The 17,707-nt window shown below is 40.4% G+C and overlaps 1 protein-coding gene across 1 annotated transcript in view; it reads right to left on the bottom strand.

The window, feature by feature from the left end:
• The window catches only part of NOX3 (NADPH oxidase 3), a 57,808-nt gene extending 40,338 nt beyond the window's left edge, over positions 1–17,470 (bottom strand). The window contains exons 1-8 of the mRNA XM_057528053.1: positions 17,426–17,470; positions 16,713–16,808; positions 16,485–16,595; positions 15,401–15,485; positions 6,919–7,068; positions 5,337–5,356; positions 4,287–4,468; positions 636–765 (exon numbers count right to left, since the gene is read on the bottom strand). Of these exons, the coding sequence (XP_057384036.1) occupies positions 636–765; positions 4,287–4,468; positions 5,337–5,356; positions 6,919–7,068; positions 15,401–15,485; positions 16,485–16,595; positions 16,713–16,808; positions 17,426–17,470 (819 nt within the window). The remainder of the gene's footprint in view (positions 1–635; positions 766–4,286; positions 4,469–5,336; positions 5,357–6,918; positions 7,069–15,400; positions 15,486–16,484; positions 16,596–16,712; positions 16,809–17,425) is intronic.
• Between the last annotated feature and the right edge of the window lie 237 nt (positions 17,471–17,707).

The following is a 17,707-nucleotide window of genomic DNA, read 5'->3' as shown; positions in this document are numbered from 1 at the left end:
ATCTACGCCACCAAGTGTCATGCTTACAGCATACCCTGGAAATTTTACTTTTGAGATCTTGTGGACGTTATCATCTACTCTGATTAAGTCTATTTGGGGCTAATATTCTCATTATTTCAGTAGTAAAAGTTTAATTAGAACAGGAAGTAAATGCACGTAAACTCAATTTTTTCCATCTCGAAAGTTGTGGAAAGAAAGAAGGCAAGCTTATAAAGAGGGCATGATTCTCATTTGGTCGTCGCCTAATGTTCATTTGGGAAGGGATGCTATTAATTCTCAGAATGGAGAGGGCAGTTGTTCAGGGGGTAGGGAGCTGAGTGCAGAGGGAGGTGAGCCAAACAGCTTTCTGACTCCTCTGGAGACAGGACTGTGCTTGCGGGGCTCTGAATTCCCACCCTCTCAGCCATCCATATTTAAGTGTAAGTGCAAGAACACATTTCAAAATGAACAAAGTGCTTTTGGCAGGCAACCTCTCGTAAAATGATCCATAACTCGAGTTCTCCATTAGCACACTTAATAAAGAGTTGGCTTTGTCTCATGGTGACACGGGCTGTTCTTTTTTCAAGCATATAAAAGCTCTAGCTATTTTAACTGTGGCGACAGCTATTTCTAAAAGCTCCTGGGCTCATTCTTACCGAAGGTTCCTTGCCAGAAAATTGAGGCACGGGGCACCGGGCAGCTGTCTGCCACTCAGCGAGGTGGTCTCTGCAGAAGGTGACGTTGTGTAGCAGAAGACTCTCAGCGGTTTGCCCTCGAACAATCCGACTTGCCATTAAAAACGAAACAAAACAAAACCGCCAAATTTGAAATTGATTTTGTGCAGTCTTGTGATGCCACAGATACATAGTCTACGACGGACTCTGCAATAACATTTCCACTGTCTTGAAATCTGGGCTGGGGTGTATTTCCCTGAGCATCTTTAAAAACAGGAATTTAAGAAGCTTCGAGTAACTTTGAAGATACCAGAAAAGAAGTGCCCTTCGGTGCTATCTTGTGTTAAATTGAAAGTGTCTGTATTAGAGAATTCATAATGAAGGAAAATTGTTGGAACACATCCTTTTGTAGACTGTTGAATTTAATTAGGTTGCATCTTGTCCTGATTGCTGATTTGGGCTAATTGGCTAACTTTGTACTATTTGGGTCTTTTGCAAATTTATTGAACTTCTGCCCTTCCTGGTTTGTTTCTGAGCACCTAGAAGTTATCAAGTGAAGAAGTCAAAAGAAGTGCCCTGAATAATGGTATTTTTCCTCCCAGTGACCGATAGCAGGCTTAGTATTTGACAGGGTAAAAATAGGTCAGTGTGAAATGTGCCTTCAAGATGATATTGTTGAATTGGAGAGTGAAAAAGGAAGCTGGCATTCGTGAATGGAGCACTGGATCAAGAGTCCTGTGATCCTGCTATATTATTATTTTTTCATTCTTTGGCCGTGCCATGCAGCATGTGGGATCTTAGTTCCGTGACCAGGGATTGAACCCATGCCCCCTATAGTGGAAGCATGGAGTCTTAACCACTGGACTGCCAGGGAAGTCCTGATCCTGCTATACTATATTTGCTACAGATGCAGTACCCATTGACCCTGGACAATTTGCTTAGGTACAAATTCCTCCCTTTACCCACTGGTGCACAGGCTGTGAAGCATGTGATGCTGAGGTCATGAAATCCAGGTGTTGCTCAATTCCTAGCAGTTTGTGAGTAAAATACATGGATTAACTTTTGACGAACATGATCCTCACAGAGAAAATTTAGCATGACACAGCTCAGGTCCTGGGTAGCCTGTGGAGTAACACGTCTCCTTTTGCATCGTAGGTCCTGGGAGGAGGGCATGGCAATGCCCTTGGAAACAGCCTGGAGAACTGCCATCCTGGCCTTTGTCCCAGTCTGTTTTATGGAAGTCATCCAAACTGGATAACATCCCACTGAGTTAGATGAGCAAAACTATCTGTGAATCTCCCATGAGCAAATGACGCCCAGACAGAGGAAGGGTGAATAAAAAATAGGAGCCAGAGGAAAAGGATCTGTAAATTTTAACACCTTCGTTCTCAGCCCTTAGACAACATTTCTTATTTTACCTAAAGGAACCTCAGAACACTTCTCAAATGCAGTAGGTATCTTTTTAAAAATTTTAAAACTTTTTATGTCTTCATCTATGCCATCCCAAAATAAGAAGATTAGTGGGCTTTAACACATTCCAATAATCCTTCTTGGCATTTTTGTACAGAATTTGCAAATTACTTTTTGCTGTAAACAGTAGCTGTAGAATACTTCACGCTGAGAAGATTAAATGAGGCCCTTATCCCAAAATAAGCCTTCCAACTAAGTTAAAATGACTAAAAAAATTTCATCTTATGAAATGTTATTTGGATATTAAAAAATATCTCCGATGAAACACTGCCCATTGAAATCCTCTTGTGCTTCTACAATGGACCAGGGTGTGAATGCCGGGGAGGAAGGATCAGGGCGATGCATGCGTAATTTTTGTGAAGAGTTCTTCTAGACACATGTGGATTATGAAGAGCCTCTCAAATGAACTACAGGGGTTAACACCCTGGCACCGGCAGAAGAACCCACAGAGAAAGGAAGGCCTGACAGTCTTCGGGGTGGAAGGCTGGGGGACTACATACCATCCACCCCACCCTCCAAATACAGAAAGTCAGGGTGAGGGATGGCACATTCAGAAGAGTCAATTGCAGGTATTTTAAAGTTAAAAGAGGCTAGAAAGCCCTTAGCCAGGCAGCAGCGTCAATATGAACACTGACTGACTAGGTTTCTAAAGATTAGCAGAGGGATGGCCAGTTCTTTAGGGTAAAATACACCCCCGGGGCAATTCTTCCTCCTACAATGTCTGTGTGTCAGACAAGCTGACAGATGATGGGGGAGCTCTTAACTGGGCAGAGGCAGTGGCAGCTGCTCCGACCCCCTTCAAGAAGTGGAGGGCTGAGATGAGGGGTGCTTCTAGTGTGGGAGGGAGACTGGAGGACGCAGTTGACTTGCTGGGAGGTGCGGATTGATAAGAGATCCCAGAGGGCCCCGCATGGGATCCACAGTCACCGCGTGGTGTGTGACTTGCTCGGCCATCCCGCCTCTTTGGCCTTGTGTTTGCCCTTCCAGGTCTGGGCAGAAACAGAGCCCACCTCTGAGACTCAGCACCCCTGCACTCAGCAGCTGCCGTGGTGGCAGAACAAGGTGCAGGACATGGGATCCTGTGAGTGTGGGTAGCAGATGAAGAACTTCTGGCAAGCCATACAGGGCTTTGCAATATCACCAGGCACAGTTTTGCAAGTGTCGAGGAATGGTTTATTCACGAAAGTAGAGACCCAATCTTCAGGGCTTGTTACGAGTAAAGGTTTGTTTGTCTGAAGACCAGTGTCTTGGGTCTGACTCTGCCATTTATTTGTCCTGGGATCTTGAGCGAATCACTTAACCCTTTGAACATCTGTTTCCTCCTTATGAAATGGGGATAACAGCACCGTCTCTATTGGGCAGGACTGTTTTCAAGGTCAAATTGATCATGCATATACATAAATGTACTCTGAAAATTTAACATGGGAAAAATGGGCATCAGTTTATGAAATAATTAATATGGGACAACCTAGTTTACAGACATCAATTGGTTAATTGGTCTAGAGCCATTTTGGTAATATTTAAAGAACTGAAAACATTATCTTTGAAGGTGCTATACTTCAGGTGCTGCTGCTCTAGCTTCCTGATGAAGGAATTAAGAGTATCAGGCGGGTGTTGAATGCCAGCACAACATTTTATTGGATGTTTGAGGAAAAAGGATTCCTAGAGGTCAGACAGGGAAACTGAGGTTCAGGGAATTGAAAGCCTTGCACATGGTCACTCTGAAGACTAGTGGCAGAGCCTAGGCCAGATTGGCCATCTCACACACTGTCCCCTCTCCAACACTGGGATGATTTTGGTCAAGCAGAAGTAAACTCTGGGTGTCAAAAATATATATCCCAACGAATCCCATATAAATTGGATCGTGGAAATAGGTTCTGAATGAAACAGAGATCTACTGTTACTCAGCATTCATTAAAATTCTTATATACATGTCAAGACTCTCCAACAGAGTTAGTTAGGAAAAATATAATCCTTCACCATCTATGTTGCTTATTTTCAGTATTATTAAAAAAGGTGTTTGGCACAGTGAATGTGCTTTTTCATACATTCTATGTGTCCATTAGTCCTGCATGTCATGTTTTTCCATCCAAAAGACTTTCTAAGACTATTTTGAGTTTCACAGAGATAAAATCTTACACGTTGAGCACCATAAAGACTCACCCTGCCCCGTGGATAGCCAGACCGATAAAGAAGATGATAAAAACATGGTGTGTGTACCAGAACAACTCATAGGACGCCTGCCGAATGAACTCGGTGGAAGAGGTCATGATCAAGATCAAAGCCAGAGAGATCAACAGGCCAGTAATACCCGCGACTGTCGTTAGCAACTCAGTGATTGTGTTCTAAAAGAAACAAGCACCATGACATTAGGGTCTCAGTCCTGTTTTTCCATTTTAGGATCAATATTTGAGAGTCCAAGCAGGTAGCAATTCAAAATGTTCTAATCAGAAGCATATTAGCCTTGAAAAGCATCCCCATACACTTCTAGAGGGAACTTCCTTGCCCTTTCCTCTACTCCACCTGAGGGTGGAAATTCACTCTGCTCAAATTTTGCCCAATGCCATTTCGTTAACTACATTTTTTTTTCCATCTGTATAAATCAACTGTCATGTCAAAGTTATTATGTTGAATTGAAATTAGGACAATATATGAAAATGCATTTTAAGATACAATACTGCAAAATAAAGCTGTTTCAAGTTTTTAATTTTTAAAATAAAAATGAGAATGTCCATGCTTAATTGCATCTTAACATTAATAAACACTTTTTTGGAGAGGTCCCTCAGGGGCATTCCTAATAAAGCAGCTGCACACTCTGTTCCCCTGGCAGTTATTCCTTGCTCTCGCTTTTTAATTGGAAGGACCATGACTTGCATTTCTTTCATGTTACCTCAGGAGGCTTGGAATAAGGCTTTGTAAATCCCAGGTGATCAATAAAGATACAGCTATCCTTATCAGACAGACCCTGCCAAAAGGCCAGAATTCTGCCCTGTGAGTGTAGAGGATGGTTAAATAGCTTTTTAGAATGTGAATCGCAGAGCATTTTGTTTTTATTGTGAGTTTCCCATGTTCTGGCCAAGTCATTAGTATTCACACATTGTGTTACTATCTTTGAGACAACAATGAGCTCAGTGAACTCACACTATATCTTTTGTCAGTAAAATCTCATTAATTTGGGCTGCTTTGAGATCTTAAGGTAATTTGGACAGGGACTTCTCTGTTGTTTATTTTTTCTTCATAGAGCAAAGAGTGGAAATAAAATTGAAAGGGGTATGTGTAAAACATTTTAAAGACTTTTTTCAAGTGTACTCAGGCATTTTAGAAATCCGTTTACATCATATGACGTGCTAATTACAAATCATTCATCTTTGCTTATTAAAGCAAATCCTCACTTCTCACTTGTCACGACATATTTATAGACTGGTTTCAGTTGCAATGATTCTCTTAAACAATTCCACTGTGTCTCTTTAGAAATACTCTGTAATGTACACATTGTGTTACTGATACCCATCTTTCTCTAAATATCCCAAATTAGAGGGTTTCCTGAACTTAATTAGTACTTAGATAGTATATTGCTTCTAAAATTACGAAATAACCATATAGGGAGTAGCTTAATCATCTTGTTAAATTGCTTTAAAAATATTTATAATAAGTGCTATTTATTACATAGTCTCTTCAAAATGTTGAGATTTATTCACAGGTGTGTATTGCAATGAATTTTCCGGAGCCTTAGTGGGGAAAGGAATTAACCCCAGTAGATGCCCAGACAAATCCTGCAGCTCAAATGAGTGCACCAAAGGCATTCCATTCCCACAAGCTTAGGGCATCTGTAGCTTCTAATTGTTGTCAGCTAAGAAAATGTAGCTCTACTTGATCAGTGGCCTGCTTTTCAAAATCATCTTAAGCTAATTAGAGGACATGACATGGAAGAATTTCCCCAAAAAGAGACTTTGAATTTTGCTTCTTCGAATAAGGCTGTGTGGGCAAAAGGGTCACTTAAAGGGATGGCCCAGATGGTAGTGGAGAAATTTCCATTCTGGAGAGTATTGTCTTGGGGCTCTTCTTGGGCAATACAGATTTTTGAGCTTCGTTAACATGCTGGATACGTATTCCAATATAGTAGGTAGTACATAGCAAACGTTTAAATCAATCAGGAAGAGAGAGGTAGAGGGTGGATTAAAGGAGAGAAATGTCTTAATCTTTACAGGTGGATTTCTGTGGCTACACTTTGGGTATTCTTTTTGTTTCCCACATGGGCACACAGCTAATTAGCATTAATGATGTCACTGGCCATGCGGGTCTTATTCTGGAATTAGCCGCTTTGCCCAGCATCAGATTTGCCAAACTAGCTAGTCACCCGTGTGCCAAAAATGGCACAGGAGAAGGGATCCAGAAAACAATGTGCAAACTGACAATGAAGACATCCAATTCCTCCTGCCTGAATTTGGATGGCACTTCGCATTCTTTATGATTCTAACATAAGCAAAAAAATATCTAATCATGAGCTACTTGAAAAAATTTAAATGTTAGGGTTTTAACAGGTTATTGCATTTCTTGTTTAGGTGTATTTACTATTTTTTGCTATAAACTAGTTAAGTGGCGTCGGTTTTTCTTCTTGTTCGTAACTTCTCAGCAACACCGATGGCAGAAGAAAATAACTTTTCTTAAACGGTGAAACTGATGTTAGCATTTGGCATAAAAACCTCTCTAGCTTTTTGTTTCATTAAAAGCTTTTGAAATACAGTATTCCTGAAGAATTTGGGGGATGAGGAGCTAGGTGGCATGCAAGGAGAACTCACTGTGTGGAAGGTCCGGATGGGGTTGAGGTAGGTCTCATCTGGGGTGTCGCCAAGTTTGGAAAGTGCAGCTGCAAGTCCCTCTGCTTCCGGCGATTGGCTCCAGTGGTAGTGTTCCAGGTTACACAAATGCGCCAAGATGTGGATGGCTACGGGCCGGGGATGACATGGGACATGCACCATGTGGATTTCTTCCTTGGTAGTTACTCAGAAACTCAGTGCCTATCTGGTCAAGTTTCTCTGTTCTGGTTTTTGCAATATCTAAGGAAGAGTAATCTGTGCATCTTTCCCAGTGTCTTGAATGGAATGAATCAAATACTTCAGAAGATATTGTATGATTCACAACATTCATTTTAATTATATTCACATAAATTAAATTTCAATTCACCATAATTTAATTATAAACATATAATCATTCTGGACCTGGAATAGATATTATGATATACAAGCTAATTTCATATATATATATATATATATATATATATATATATGTATTCCATCCTATACACGCGTGCACACACACACACACACACACACACCTTTTTTCCCAAGAAATAAGAAAGCATTTTTTTAGAATACTGTGCATCATGCACACTAATATATATGCATACGACATACGTTATAGATACCAGAGGAGATAGTGTTTTTGTTCTCTTTCAGACTTTATATTTTTTATTCTTACTTTATACAATTCAGTGTACATGTATATATATACCTACATGTACACATACACACATATACTTGCATGTGTTATTCCTAGTAGACTGAAATAAGCCAGTATTTATGGAACTAAGCCTCTCTGTATATCCTTAAGAAGAAAATTCAGCTTTCTAATTCTGGGAGTTGGTGATGTCTAAATTCCAAATGAAGAGAAGAAGCTCAGAACACAGCATCATCCAGCCTAAGAAGTCTGTGCCCGATGCTACTCTTCCCTGTCTTCTGAAATCTGTGGGGAAGCCAGCAGTCACAACATCCAGACAAAGACATCCTGAGTCTTTTCCTACCAATGGAAGCCCTGCTGGGTGGCCAGTTGATACTTGCCATTGGGATCAGATTCAAGTGTGAAATGAGAATTCATTACCCAGAGTACAGATAATTTCCCAGTTGATATGTTTTTCTTTTTTTCCTGCACCCACAGTGAAAAGCAGCAGAGGCTACTACTATTATAAATCTCTACAGTTGTGGGTGAATTCTGGGGTCCTCCATGGCTGTAAGTTGTGGCTTGAGGTATGGGGAGTGAGGGAAAAAGGAACAGGAGAAAGTTCTGTGAATATCGGTGGCATTTGGTCCCAGTATCAGATACATTTAGAAATGACATCTTCTATTTAGCCTCTTCTCTCTGCCACCTGAGTTTCTTTGAACAGAGCCATTCCCTCTTCTGCCCTGCAAAGTAGTCCTCACGCTTTAAGACCCAATTCAAAAGTTCTCTTCTCAAGCATTCTTCGGTTCCACAAGCACGGATGTCATACCTTGATGACATTTCCCAGATATTATGGTTCTGAGTATTTATTTATACCTGCGTTTCTTGATGGACTTTGACCCCTCAAGACTCATTCATCTTGAAACCTCAACACCTGGCACATGCTTAGCACCGGGCTGTCCTTAGTAATGATTTGCAGAGTGACCATAAGATTACAGAAACGGAGAAAGGTCCAGGGAGTCAATCTGCGTACAACATTGTTGGAGTAGTGTTTTCCCTGCTAATACGTGTTTTAGCACATTTTTCTACAGCCTTTTAGTTAGAAATCAATGCAAATATACTTTTGGTTGAAGCTCACTTAAGAAGGCAAAGCACATTATAGTGTTTCTGAGTCTGTGCTGTTGACTGTCTCCCTACGGGTTTGGTGAGGTTAGCACCCCAGGGGCAGTGTCTTTCCTCCTTATGTTCCATTTGTTACTATGTGCGGCCACATCTACAAAGGGGCTGCCTTGTTTGGTCTTAGCGTCCACAGAGCTGGAAAAGCTTACCCGGCAGCAGTCTCTTGCAATATGCTGTATATAAAATAGGAACTATTTGCTAAATTGAACATAAACGTTGTCCAGTATTTTTAATTGCTGTTTTCTGGTATCTTAAAGTCTTGAAAAAAACAGGTAATATTTTTCATAGCTAACATATATTGAATACTTACTATACCGCAAACACTGTTATAAATTCTTTAGGCATATGATCTCATGTAATCCTCAGGTATTAATCTTGTTCCCACTTTACAGACCAGTATATAACAAGTTAAAAGACCTGTAGTCCATTAATGGCAAAGGTAGGATAAAACCCTGTTTGCTTGATTCCAGGGCCCCATCTTTTGACCTTTAAGTTATACTGCTTTTCACTAATCAATAATTGTTATACCCTTACAGTTTACTGAAAATGAATTTCTCCTAAGGGCTTAGCTAGACTCTTTGAATGGCTCACTTGGTGTCTTTAATCTAGAGTCAAATAGCTCCTAAGACTGATGACTGACCATGACCTTTGGAGTCCTCTTTGTAGGTGGGTGTAAATACTCCTTTTACATTATATCCCTTTGCCCTCACTCCTCTGCTCCTAGCTTTCTTCAATTCTCCCTTTGTGGACTAAAGCACACCAGACAGAGAGCAGTTGTTCCCATTTTACAGAAATAGATACTGAGCTTCAAGCAAAAAATTAAGCGATGTATTTACCATTACATAATCCACATGTGATGGTCAGAAATGGAACACAGGATAAATTCTAGGTCTTTTATAGTCTACGTTCTATAACATCTTTCTCCCATGTAATGAGTTGTTGATCACAATCTATTTTCTGTTAGGTTGATTTCCACATGAGAATTTGACACTGATAAACTAAATTTAAGTACATTTATTGAATGAGCAAAGATATTGAACTCTTTATTTATTCTTCTTGCCAGGTTTCCCATAACAGAGCTGAAGAAACTAATGACGTAGTATAAGAAAACCCAAGATGCTTTGCAAGAGGTAGCTCCTGAGGGAATATATTGAAAATCATTCTTTCCAGTTTTTTTATGTACTTTAAAATTCATGTCTTAAATGTTCCTTTGCTCCAGCTACCTCCATTTTGTTTTCTTTTCACAGGTAGAAAATAAAAAGTAGAATATCTTATTTTACTTATCTCAGGAATTCTCAGAGAGGATACTGCTTGTGCCCATTTTGTTTGTCTAAATGTTTTATTTCCTCTTAGATCAGACCCTAATTTTACTGTGATCTTGGCTTGGAACCAAAGGTATCCCAGCTACCAAATCCAGGACTGTTGGGACTTGATAGATACCAGGAGAGATACTGATTTTGTTCTTTTTCAGACATTATATTTCCTATTCTTCCCTTTATACATTTTAGTTGTTTTAATATGAATAGCCATGCTATATTTACAGTGACGGTTGCTTCAAGTATGTGATAAAATAGTGATATGGTTTTATTTTCCTCTTTCTTAGTCATCAAAATCATATCATGTTACTAGATTTGATATGAGCATGTAGGAGAAACAATACTGAAGAGGATACTTCTCAGTTACTTAACTTCTTTCAGTCCCTGTTTTCTCATCTGTAAAATGTGTGGATTGGACTAAACCTTGACGTCTAGGCTCCCTTCCAGCTGTCTGGCTCCTGTGTCTCCATCTGAAGTTAACTGGGAGTATTTGTCATCTAAAAGGGAGCTGTAGTCCAATATGAGAGCAATGCAAACATGAAACTTATGCTTTAATATGTTTTCAAAATCAACACTGTCTCAAAGGGGTTTCTTAAGTCTTACGGCAAATCCAGTGTCACCAACTACACAGGTTCCTTCTTCCTGGTGCCTCTGGGGACTTTCTGCCAAAGCCCTTGGAAGAGCCCAAGGTACGCATTTCCAGATCCCACCTTAATGCCAGACGAAAAGATGCTGTGACTGGGTCTTCCCACAATTTTATTTTCTTACCAAAGTACTTTTACAGTTAAAAGAGAGCCACAATCTTAGACACACTACAAATGCACATTTAATTGCTGTGTGAACTTCTGAGTTCACATAAGGAGATTTTATTGAAGAGTGAACAAAAAAACCATAAAGGCTACAATTAGAGCCAGTTGCCCTGAGAAAGTTCCTTTCCCTTCTTTCTTTCCTTCTTTTTCTTTTTCAGGAGATCAAAGGGAGTGTAATTGAGGGAGAATCTTGGAAGTGTGGCCAGTTCTTGCTACCTTTCTGCCTGCCTGTCAGTGATAACAGTCATTCTGGAGTTAGTCACCTCCTAATTAAGCAGCTTTTAGAAAGAAGGACACTGGGACAAATCCTGGCTGTGTTTCTTGATTCTGCTTTTCAGAATCTGGCCCCAAACTTTCAAATTTGTGGTCTGATTTCTGCAAGAATACACATATTCTCTGGCTTCCTGTGCATGCCACTCATTTGTAAATCACATTAAATCATGTTAGGCAGGACGGGGTAGAGAGCCTCCTTGGAGCTCCCCGTGCCTCAAGCAGAACTAGTAGCCATTCCTTTGGGATCAAGTCCTGAAGAGTTTGGGCCTCTGGGACTGTTCTCTGTGGTGAGGCCTCCAAATCACTTTTTCTTAGCACCCCGATTCTGAGGTCGTTTCTCTCAACCTGTCTGTGTTCTGTTTCTTGAGGTTTAATCAGCAACTCATCAGGAGCTACATGTGGGTCACTGTCTACCCCGGAACCTAGCAGATGCAAGCTGCAGAATTTGGAGAGAGAGAGCTGCCTTGGTCACTATTCACAGACCCCTTGAAGGAAGCTCGGGCTCAAAGTACTACTATTCAATTGGAAGTGTCTTCAAGGTCTACTGTGGACCAGAGAGCCCAGAAAGATCTGCATTAATAACGGAGAAGCTGCGAAACTATGATTTTTATACCAGTGAGGTTATAGGGCTCTGAAAATGATTTATTAGTGGTTGAAGAAGGTTCCAGCAGCTCTTATCATAGGCAGGCATGCAGGAAGGCAGGAAGCCAAAGGAAGAAGAGTTCCTGTCACTGCATTTTCGGCGATGCCCTTGATTATGGATACCATTGTCTGCCTCTTCCCTCCTCATCCCCAGCCTACTTTCACAAGGCCCTAATTACATCCTTTAATGATTTGACCAATTAAAGCCTGCAGTTCAACTTATAGGGGAATGGATGAGAAATTAGAGGCTGGCACGCAAACCTCGATGTGGATGCACTTCTTCCAAGGTTACACACCTCTATTAAGCCAGTCGGCTATTTGAAAAGCAGCATAATGGGCGACGCTAATAAAATAAGCACGGGGACATTTTCAGCTGCTCCCAAGTGAATACACCGGAAGGACAAAATGTGAAAAGCAAAGGTATATCTATGAAACCAGGGCTTAGCATTTTTTTTTCCTAAAAGCACAGTTGCCAGCCGCGTTTTGTAGTTAATGTGAAATGTAATAATTGCTTTGTCAGGGTTTGGGAGAAGCAGAGAGCCATCTCCCCACCCTCCTGCCTTTGCCTGGAATGGAAACAACCGCAGCGCTGCTGGTTGCCATGGAGGTGGGAGATGAGGAGGATCTGCTCTCAGAAGCAGTCAGACCCTGCTGGCACAGCCCCGGGAGATGTTTGGGAGCCCGGCAAACAGTGGGGACTCAAGCAGAAGAGGGCCAGAGAGAATACTTGATTCTCTCCAGGGATCTGTGAGGGAAAGGGCGAGGAGAAAGAGCTTCCTGCTTTGTCTCGTCATAGCAGAAGGCGAACTGATGATCTTGGATGACTGGCGTCATTCTGAATCTCTTCACTGCCCACTCTGTCTTTGGTCCACCCCAAACTGCTCCCGGTTCCCTGGCGACTCCCGCAACTCTCACATCTTGTCTCTTTTTCCAGTAATTCTCTTGATCTCTTTTGCCTGCTAGCTGACTTCTCTACCCATCCTCAGGTTTGACCGAATTTGTTCAGGACCTATTACGCACCGGGACCAGGAAAGCCAAGGGGCATAAGGCACAGTCGCAAATTTTAAGGTGATCAGAGTCTGAGAAATAGTACTATATGGCAGGAGGTGTGGCTGGACCCGCAGGTGAGGAGGGCCAATAGCCCAGACCTGGAGGCTCAGGGGAAAGCTGGCCAGGCAACGGGTCCTGGGTACAGCAACAACTTACCCCATGAAGGAGAGGACAAGCATTTTGGACAAAGGGAATAGCAAGAGCAAAGGCACAGACTGCTCAGGGACCACCAGGAGCTAGGGAAAAGCAAAGGGGTGCGGTGAGAGGTGAGGAGGAGCGCCAGTGGGCGGGGCTTGATGAGCGGAACCTGCTGGCCGTGTTAAACTTGGATCTGATTCTCTTTGCAAGAGCAGCAGTGAATGACCTTGAAGTCTGTCGGTTTCCTAGAGGTCCACTCCTGACAAATGGTCTGCGCATCTTACAAGGATGGACAGATTGGATTATTGTTCTTTTTTTTTTTTTAAATTAATTAATTTATTTTTGGCTGTGTTGGGTCTTCGTTTCTGTGCGAGGGCTTTCTCTAGTTGTGACGAGCGGGGGCCACTCTTCATTGCGGTGCGTGGGTCTCTCACTGTCGTGGCCTCTCTTGTTGCGGAGCACAGGCTCCAGACGCGCAGGCTCAGTAGTTGTGGCTCACGGGCTTAGTTGTTCCGTGGCATGTGGGATCTTCCCAGACCAGGGCTCGAACCCGTGTCCCCTGCATTAGCAGGCAGATTCTCAACCACTGCGCCACCAGGGAAGCCCGAATTATTGTTCTTTTAATTCCACAGAGGAGGACATAAGGAACTTATCCGAGATCACACAACCCATCACTAGCAGGGGTATAAAATAAGTTGGTTATCTGATTCTAGTCAACTGCTGTCCCTATGAATTATACTCCATTCTGAAAACATTACTGACTGTACCAGTTTCAGAAGGTTACAGCTCCTATCAGAGTATCTTGCACATGGGAGGGAGATATTCAGTACACATCACTGATGCAGGTATACTATTGATATATGATTCCAGATGAAGAAATATACATACCCAAAGGTTTAAGGAGAAACCTATTGCATAATACATATTTTCCTTTACTCTTTGATTTCTTTTCTGATTGTTTTGATGCTGTGGGGTTTTTTGTTCCTTCTCTCTGTAATATCTTTGTAACTTTCTCTTAGAATCCAATTCTGCCTTAAAGCTATTGCAGAGTGATCATATTCTTCCTGCCATGTACTGTGTTTCATCTCCTCTTTTAATACAGAATTAAAGATTCTTAAGATTTTAAAGGAAGCCTAGAGATTCCTTGAATTCCTTCTCTGAAGTGCTTTTCAAGGAGCAATTTGGATTCCACTAGGACACCTCCCCCAACAGGGAACTCAGCACTCTCAGGGGACCCTCATTCTAATTTTAGACAATTTTCAAGGTCTGGCAAAGACTTCCATTTCTGAGCTGAAATCTGCTTCCCTGAGTCTTCATTCCTTCCCGCATTCACTCATTCATCAAAGATTATTGGCACCTCCATATACTCAGCGCTACTGCAGGCCTTGGAACACAAACATGAATTAGCCCTGTTCTTTGTCCTCCATCCTTTCGCTAGTGTTCTCTAAGACATGATGTATTTTTACGCTTAAGTCTTAACAGACCCCAAAGACCTTTTGCAAACGTTTCCGGGGTTGGTTTAATCTGGCATTGAAGACAGCCGGTAGGGAACTCTCCCCACACATCTCAGCGCACACCCAAAGTTGTGCTAATTGGCACTGGGGCACCGTCTGTCATGTCTTGTTGCTTAATTAAACCCACATTTGTTTTGAGTGTTCTTTTTACTCTGCTATTTTTTATGCATGAGAGGATAAAAACAAATGAGAAAAAGTTTATTGTTAAATTAGTTTGAGGTAAACAGTCCTGAATCATAACTCTTTATTGTTCAGATAGCCTTTTATTTCAATGTCTTTGTTGCCCAACAAAACCACAAGCCAGTTGGTTACTGCCCATTCCTTTCTTCCTCACCAGAGTTTAACCTTGACCTTTGATGCTAATTTCTAGTGCCTTTATCTTGAATTCTCTTGTTTTCTATTCAAGAAATAGTGATAACACTTTATATACCTATAAAGCTTCATATCTTTTCAAGATCCTTTTATATCCACTAGCTCAGTACTATTCAGAACCTTGTTCACATGATCTTGCTTTTCTTTTTTCTTTTTATTGCCCATAATACCATTTGATAGTCATTTTCCTATGACTGAATGAGATTTTGGGTATAGGTCAATTTTATTTCTGATGTGAATTATAGTGACTAACAAGGTGTTCATTTTTCAAGTGGGTTTTTACCATGGTATTATCAACAAGCTTAATTATTCAGAAATGAAAATGAAGTTTCATAAACTTTTCCTTGACAAATTGAAGGTTTGGTAGGGAAGACTGCAGGTGTATAAATCAGAAATTTAAAAATCCATTTATGTAAGGTTTGGACGGTCAGATGGAAGGCAAAGATTTCTTTTACCTAAGGGTGAGTCTTTGGCAGGGAGGAAATAAAACTATAAAGTGAATGGGAGGTATTATAAAATTAATCAGGCAATTAATAACAAGCACTTACTTGCATTCATGGCTATCCCATAGGCAACCAGTTTGTGGAATTTGAGATTTTTGTCTAATTGCCTCCTCCATGGTCCTCTGAAGCACTAGAATAACAAAAATTAAAAGTCTTATTCAGGGAAAATCATAGCAATAACAGTGTCATAAGAGTTAAGAAAGCAAGACTCAGGCCCTGTCTCTAAATTACTGAAGGTGAGGCTACATGACACAAAAATTAGTGGCCATTAATTAAACAAGCAAAATCAAATGGTTATTACTGGCTTTGCTGAAATTTCAACTCAATAAAAGTGACTGAGTCAGTAGTTGCCTGGCTATAAGCCAAAACTCTAGAATAAACCTGCTAATAATCATGCCTCAGCTAATTTAGAAAATGAAGATGGTAACCATCATCCTCAGTGACATGGTTTAAGTAGTCTATAAATTATTCCTTACTACACAAAGAAAGGCTCTATATTCATCTACAACTAAATATTCATAAAATTATGAAGATGATTATATAATAAATTATGTAGTCTAGAAGGGTTATTGAAGGTCTTATTTTTCTGTACAGTGCATTATTCTGTTTGGCAGGAAACACAGGTAAGTACCCAACACGGTGAAATCTACATAATTAGGAAATGCCCCAATATGTCTGGCAGGGGCTAAAATTTACGTACTAAAATCTATGTACAGTGACTGTTTTCCTGGGCTGAAAACTCAGAGAGATGCTTCTTTAGTGCATTTGGCTCATCTACTTATTTAGCTCCTTTTAATCAGAAATTGTAATAATTCAAGCTGTTATAATACTTCCATCTTCATGAGTCAGGTCAATCTTATTAGCTCTTCTTTTCCGATGAAGCAAACGCATCAGGGGAAGGTTGAGCAATGAGTCCAATGTCGTGTAGGGAGTCAATGGCAAAAGCAAAAGACAAATCAGATGTACCAATTTCAGACGTTCAGTTTTAGTCACTGTGTTCTCACTACAGAGAAACAAACCTCAATCTAACCAGGATTATTGGGAATTTCATAGTGAAGCACATCTTTGTTTTCAATGACACATATTAGATCATAACAACTGAAATTATTTCAAATAATTTAGTACTCACACTACTTGTCCCTCTCATGAGTGAAAGGAGGTTTCGACTGATTGGTAATAGAATTAGCATGCAGTTAAAATTCAGGCACACTGCAGATGCTCGAGCCCAAGCCAGTGTTGACTGCCCATATATAAACACACAAGAAAGAGATACAGTGAAAACAAGGAAGCCGGGGAAAATAGAATGCATTTTCTTTTCTGAAATGATAATTAATGTGTAGTCCCCAAATCTACTTACTCCCAGAATAACTCGTGTATAAAGGAAAGACTCTTCCTCTTCATACCAACAGAATGTGTCAATAAACAGATATAAATTTACTCCCAGCCATGAGAGCTAGAGTAGAATGAAAAAAGAACCAATCAATACTGTCTTCAACCTTTTCTTCTATTCAAAATCACTTGGGGTTCTTGGGGTTCTTCTTTTAAAGTGAAATGAAGAGCTTCTCAATATCAACCACAATATACAGTGCTTATTTCTCATAGATTAGTGTTTTAACAGTGATTGTAATGGTAAGAAATTGTTAACTTTATAAAAAAAGACTTTAAACACATATGGGTATATTTTAAGGAAATTAATGAAAAGTACAAAACCATCCTAATCAACATTGCTATCACGTTTTAAGTCAGTGATGTCAAGAAGGAGGAAATCTTTAAAAACAACTCAGAAAGTACTCTAGAAAAATTCCAATTTCATAGTCTAATTCAAAGCCTTCATTCGATTTAGAGAAACATTCATACATGATGCAAAAGCAAACTACTTGACTTTAAAAGTCATGACTTACATGATTCTGCAAGGGTAAATTAAATAGATCTATTGAATGTTTTCTAACAAGTTTCAGTCCTTTAACCAGAGCAATACTTGAACTTATTTCATATCGCTATACAAGTTATCCTAAGAATCAAGATAGTCAATGTATATATTTAAAGTTAAATAACAAAAATGATACTTACTACTAATATGATGGAGAGACTTTCATTCAAAATCCAGCACCCCATCATGACAGCTTTGCTCTTTTGTTGTCAGCAAATTGTTTCTTTCATTCACCTGAACCTGGACGTTGTAACCTTACCTTTAGTAAGGGCTTCCCTGCTAAGTTATTTTGTCTTTTCGTCTTACGAAGCACCTACTGGGAGCAGCTCCCGAGGAATTTCTAATTAAGGACTTCTCGCCAAAGGCACTTCTCCAAGTTGACATGCCTCCTGACCTCGGTGAAAACAAGGCAAGTCTCTGTC

Source organism: Balaenoptera acutorostrata, chromosome 14, assembly GCF_949987535.1.
Source record: "Balaenoptera acutorostrata chromosome 14, mBalAcu1.1, whole genome shotgun sequence".
NCBI lineage: Eukaryota > Metazoa > Chordata > Mammalia > Artiodactyla > Balaenopteridae > Balaenoptera > Balaenoptera acutorostrata.
This window is presented reverse-complemented; position numbering and strand designations above follow the sequence as displayed.